Genomic DNA, 6,405 nt, shown 5'->3' on the forward strand with positions numbered 1-6,405 from the left:
ATGATAATATGTAATAATATCAGGCATGTTAGATTGAAAGTAACTTTTGAAAATAACAGTCTTAAAGCAAGCATTTTCATTAAGCCCACATTTCTGTATTAAAAATAGTTTTTTATTGGTCTTGTGTAATATTCTAATTTTAAATCTTAGCTGTATATGGAAAATCATCATAATTAACAGAAATAAATGCTTTCAAACATTTGTGTGTGTATTTAATATGCAGTGAGTTAAAGTTTCTAAAATTGATGGGAGTTGTTCAATAATATTCTAAGTTATATTACTCTATAATTATTTTTATTGGGGAATATTTTCTAGCATGCAATTATCCAGACTTACCATTGTTGTAGGACTTGCTTGGGCTGTCCATGATCAGTCAGAGAGAGCAGTGAGACACTCCAGCTGCAGTGAAATAATGAAGACAAGGGTCTTTTTAAATAGCCTTTCAAACAAACTGAAACTGAACCTTTGATTGGCTCTAACGTCTTTTGTGGTTGACCTAAAATTGAACAAAAGCATTTCTAAGAAGCTGGTTTGAATTTTCAGAAAGTTTTCTTCAAAGTTGTGTGGGTGCTTAAAGCTTAAAGGTCAATTCATTGTCAAATATGTAACCAAATACTGCAACATATATAACATCACCAACGTAACCTGGTTTTCCCCCCAGCTATCTGTACTTTCAATAAATGGCAGCACTGTGGGACAAACAGTGCAATAAAGAGTAAACAAAAGTGAAACTAAACAAACCATATATGGTCTGTATGATTTTCTCCTGGTTTTATGTCCCAGCTTTGTTTCTCTTCATGAGGCTAATATGTTTCATTTCTGTTACTTCACACAACTTTAAACCTATTCTTGATTTGACTCAGTATACAGACCTTTGCAGGTTTACAAGAATGAAACCACAAATCACACATTTGACCTTTTATTTTATGAAAAGAAAACACTTGGAATATGACTTCAGATTATTTGTGGTCTGCTCTTTCTCAGATTAAATTATGTTGTAAGTTTCTTCCCTACAGAAGCAATGAAAATGTACAAAAGCATAAACATAGAAGATCATAATTTTCTATTTTTGGATGAGGAATTTTTATGTTTATTTTTTTTTAATATTTCCTGTTATATTCTAATCTAGATATCAGAAACACTCAGCATTACCATACTAAACTTAATCTTAGAAAGTTTTCAAACTGGGTTGATGCCAGTTGACCAGATGTTGTTCTTGTGTTTATTTCATGAATCATTTTATCTCCATGTTTAGTGAGAGTAGCAGTATATTCCTTTAATTAGATAACTTAAGGTTGTGTTCTCAGTGTCCTATTTGAGCTTCCCTGATCTGCAGTGAGCGGGTTATTACAGATGTTCTCAGTCAGTTTGGTGAATTTCTCAAATTATTCCTGACATTTTCAAAACAGTAAGTGCATGATTGGGCTCACTGTACAGAACTTAGCAGATTTATAAAAATTCAACCACAAATCACAAATTTGACCTTTTATTTTGCAAATAAAGCATTACAGAAGCAATGAAAATGTATAAAAGAATAAAAATAGAAGACCTTAATTTTTCTGTTTTTTGATCAATCAGTCAAATCAAATTTTATTTGTATAGCACATTTCAGCAGCAAGGCATTTCAAGGTGCTTTACAGAATTAAAGAAAAATAAAAATAAAAATAAGAACAGCATGTGACATTGAAGAAAGAGAAAGAAAATTTGAAAAAAGAAAAAGATTGAAAGAGATTTAAAAATAAATAAATAAATAAAAATAAATAAAAAAGATGATGCAGAAAACTTGCTCAAAAAGTATCATGTTCTGAGTTATCTTAAAAACACTCACCACTACCATAGATGCGAAATGAATTTCTGAATCGTAGCAAGTCATAGTTTTTAGAGTGGATGCCAGTATACAGAGTCAACAGACCTGCAAACCATCCCAAGGTGTTTTTTTCTGTCTGAAGCAGTTCATAGTCAGGGAACCTACATTCTGATGTTTTATGAGTCAAAGCACATCCCATTCTTTTTCTTTATCTAGTCAACTTCATTATCAACGCCATTATGAATTTCTTGAGCAAATAGAATACAAAGTTTTCTTATATAAGAAAGGATTTGAATTACTTATTTGCATGCTCTTACTGTATTTCTAACACTGTATAAAAATGGGTTGAGCAAAAAAAAATTAAAATTGCAGAATATGTCAAATATATTTGATCCTTTTTATTGTCAGAATTATAGAATGGGGAAATTTAAGATAAAGTTTACAACAGTCACACCCTGCATTGTTTCATTTCTCTCTGCAGACAGGAAAACGAGTAGGAAAAGCTCTCCACCCTCCTCTCATGAAGCTGCTGCAGCAGGAGGAGAGTCTGGGCAAGAAGAGGCAGAAAGTTGGATTCCTTGGATAAAATCACATTTTTATTGTTGGTATTTACATGTCCACACAATTTTCTACTAAAAATATATTTGTAAGCTTTTCTTGTCGTGGCACATTGCTTTTCTAACGTGTTTCAGTTAGTGAGAGAAATCTAATTTATGAACCTCTGAGTTCAAAGTGTAGAAGATAATAATCATTCATATCGTCTATCCCCATCATAAAACACATTTGAGTAATTAATCATCACCACCTTTATGAATGCAGAAGTTTTGTGTCTAACGTAAAAAATGTCCACACAATAAAACTGAGCACAACAGCAACGAGGAAGTTTGTCTCAGGGGGAGGGACAAAAGTGAGGAACAAGTTTCACATAATTTCCCCTCCACATGAGGAAGGGGAAAACCAGCCTGGATGTAAATCTAGGGAAACTTATAGGCATCAAAGTCAAACAGTAGTATTATTGTATATTTATTCTGTAAGAAACTCACACCCCATTGATTTTTTTGTACACCGGACCAGGCTTATTTTTGGTATTGCATATTTACATCTGAAGGTTATGTGCATCAATTAAAGAATAAAGGTCAAAACGTGGAAAAAAGAGCCAATAAAAGCTTCACTTTCAGTTTCATTCTGACGATAAGACTGTATAAAAATGCCTGTGCAGGACCCAAAGGGTATTCATTACTTCACTGCATCTGGAGTGTCAACACTGATCTCTCTGACCATGGACAGCGACAAGTTCAGCCCAAACAAGACCTGCAACGATGGTGAGTCAGGATATTCATATCTGTTCTGATGTAGAAAATATCCATCAATTAACCATGTAAGAATGAAACTTTTCACGTTCAACTTTCTTCTGTCTTATTCTGGGGTTTCCTTCTTTTCTAACATGAACGGATGTCATGTATAGGTGATAAGGAGACTTATTAATGAATGTTATTTTGAAATGAAACACTGTTACAATCAAGAATGAATCAAGGACAACAGAATGCATTCTGTCATTATTTTATTCAAAGGTCAAAGAAAAGAATGGCCATTGACTCTCGGCTGATCAAAGAGTAAAGAAACAAATACATCACTTTTTATAATCCATCAGTAATGTAAGCATGGGACTTTACATCAGCTTATAACAAAGAAGACAGTCTTTTCACTTCTCCTGCTTTGCACCTGTGACCCCGAACGACGGTTCACACAAGTTCAAGAAACAAAGACTGTGAGAGTTGAGTTTTCTGTGTGTTTATTTTCTGTGTCAGTTGAGTCTCCATGTTGTCCTGTCTACCCCTTGAATGATCCCAGCTGTGTCTTGTTTCCTTGCTTACTCCCCTGTGTATTTAATCCTACCTGTGTCTCTTGTTGCTTGTCGGGTCCTGTCTTGTCTGCCGTCAGTTGTGTGTTCCTACCAGTTGCTACCAGTGTGAGAATCTAGCCTTTGCTCATCTGTCCTGCCTGGATTATTGTGTGTATTTCGTCATTAAATAATTTCTTCTACCTGGGTCCATCATGTCTACCTCACCCTACAAATCATGACAAAGACAACTTCTCAGAAAACGTCTGTTATCAGTTCTGTTTCCCCAGTAAATAAGCCGAAGTCTATCATGACATAGGATTGACTTATTTACTAGTGTTGACAGAGTTACTGTAGGCCAGTTTACATGCTGCTTGCTAATCTTCCTCAGGTAACTCCAGCAATAAATCTTCCTTCAAAGCCTTAAGTCTATCATGAGATTCTTCAGAAATTAGCAACATCACTGATTAATAACACTCAGATATGACACCTTTCTTCAAACTGTCCTTTATAAAAAAAATTTCTGACGTTGACTTGGCAGGTTTTGGCAACTTATTATTTTGAGTCTTTATGAAGGTTTTGAGTTCAAGATATTTAAAAAAAGCATTTCTTTTCTGAGTGTAATTTACTTTGTAAATCCTGCAAGCTTAGTCTGGTAAATAAAGATTCTGAATTATTTGGAGTTCTTTATCTTTTCATGCTTTAAACGTTGCATCAGGTCTACCAGGTATAATTAATTGGTTACCCCACGCTGGACTGAACTGAGATAAACAAATTAGCTCATTTAAAGGTTTCTTTAAATCTCCCCATACTGTTGATAAATATCTCCATGTCCACATGTCATTGATTCCCTCAATATATCCTAAGATACACAAAGGCTGAAGTTCTGAGTACAAGATGATGATCAGATTCAAACTTTGTTCTTCACAGGAACAAACATTAAAAACAACACTGAGCTGAGGATCGTGATGGTGGGGAAGACTGGAACTGGGAAGAGCGCTTCAGGAAACACCATTCTGGGAGAAAATAAATTTGATTCCAAATGTAGTGCCAAATCACTGACCATTGACTGCTCCAAAGGCTGCAGTAATGTGGATGGACAGCAGGTTACTGTCATTGATACTCCAGGTCTGTTTGACACCAGGTTTGGAGAAGATAAAACAAGCAAAGATCTGGGTCAGTGCGTCCGCTATGCTTCTCCTGGACCCCACATCTTCCTGGTGGTCGTTGCAATCGGTAGATTCACAGAAGAAGAATTAAAATCAGTGCAAAAGATTCAAGGAATCTTTGGAGAGGCAGCAGACAGATACAGCATGGTTCTGTTTACCCGTGGAGACGACCTTGAAGGCACCATTGAAGATTATTTGTCTGAAAGTCTAGACCTCCAGGATCTGGTGTCTAGATGTAACGGCCAGTATCATGTCTTCAACAACAAGCTGGAAGATAAGAAACCTCAGGTCACTGAGCTGCTGAAGAAGATCAGAACCATTGTTGACAGGAATGGAGGAAGTCACTACACCAATGAGATGTTCCAAGAGGCTGAGAGGGCGATCGAAGAGGAGAAACAACGAATCCTGAAAGAAGAAGAGGAGAAAATACGTAAAGAGGAAGAAAAACTGGAGAAAAAAATAAAAGAAACGAATGAGAAAGAGATGCAGAGAATGCAAGAGCAACTCCTGGCTTTAACAGAAGCACAGAGAAAAGAGAGACAGCAGGATCATGAAAAAATGATGGAACTAATGAGACAAAACCATGAGAGTGAATTGAAAGCAATGCGATACCAGCTGCAGTACGAGTTTGAAGCCAGGGCCAGAAAAGAAGCTGAGGAACATGTTGGTGATAATGGGCCATGTGTGATACTGTGAGGTCAAAAGTTGTAACCTAGCAGTTATTAGACATTAAAACATTAAAACTAATAAGAATTTTTAAAACATTTTCTTTCTTGTCTTTAAAAATAAAGTAGAACTCCAGGTAGAATGATGTGTGACCTTAATATCTCATAATTTGTTTTAAAAAGTTTCTGCTGATGTTTAAATGCTTGCATATTAAGTAAAATTGTATCATTGAATATTTGGCATCATTTGTATTATTTTATAATTTCCAGATCTCTGTGAATTTATTAATTTCTTTCAGTTAAATTCAAAATTAGGATGTAAACTCACTAAATGTTCGTGTGTTCATTCTTTCTATTTTATTTCTTGTAATAGTTAATTTTATTACTTTAATTTGTGATCACTGTTTAAACTTCAGTGTAATGTGGGTTTATTTATTGATTCATTTTAATCCACATCTGTTGTGGCATCCTGTGCTGAGCTGAGTGAAATACAACATTTAAACATTTGAATAATCAGTAAACACTGTTAAATTATAAGAAAATGTTTCAAGGGTCTTTATTTACTATTATTAACTTAGTAATAGCTGTCAAGTCATATCTTTTCTTTAATTAGACCTTATAATATTGACCTTCCAAAGTTTTTTTTTTCACAGTAATTTAAGCTTTAACACAAGCTTTAAACAATACAATTTAATTTAATTTCATTAATTTATTTACAAAGCAAAACTTAACCACAAAACTCCCTTTAAAGCATTTTCAAAATAAAACAAGTCCTACTTTACACCAATCACATGGAATCCAGTTTGGTTAAAATACGTTTATTCCAGTAGATTACAATTATTACATAGTCATATTTAAATTCAACACAGTCCTATTGAATCCTGTTTATAAAGCAGTAAATTCAGCCGAACCTAAAGCCAGTTG

The 6,405-nt window shown here is 34.5% G+C and overlaps 2 protein-coding genes across 2 annotated transcripts in view; one reads left to right on the forward strand and one right to left on the reverse strand.

Annotated features, from left to right (window-relative positions):
• Window positions 1–1,923, reverse strand: part of LOC103132900 (GTPase IMAP family member 4-like) — a 3,968-nt gene extending 2,045 nt beyond the window's left edge. The window contains exon 1 of the mRNA XM_016667643.1: window positions 1,913–1,923. Coding sequence (XP_016523129.1) covers window positions 1,913–1,923 — 11 coding nt within the window. The remainder of the gene's footprint in view (window positions 1–1,912) is intronic.
• Window positions 1,924–3,041: 1,118 nt separating this feature from the next.
• Window positions 3,042–5,751, forward strand: LOC103132899 (GTPase IMAP family member 4-like). Its single transcript, XM_007544668.2, has 2 exons — window positions 3,042–3,129; window positions 4,578–5,751. The coding sequence occupies exons 1-2, from the start codon at window positions 3,087–3,089 to the stop codon at window positions 5,510–5,512; spliced, it is 978 nt and encodes a 325-aa protein (XP_007544730.1). The 5' UTR covers window positions 3,042–3,086; the 3' UTR covers window positions 5,513–5,751.
• Window positions 5,752–6,405: the final 654 nt, after the last annotated feature.

Source organism: Poecilia formosa, unplaced genomic scaffold (assembly GCF_000485575.1).
Source record: "Poecilia formosa unplaced genomic scaffold, Poecilia_formosa-5.1.2 Scaffold1490, whole genome shotgun sequence".
Classification (NCBI taxonomy): Eukaryota; Metazoa; Chordata; class Actinopteri; order Cyprinodontiformes; family Poeciliidae; genus Poecilia; species Poecilia formosa.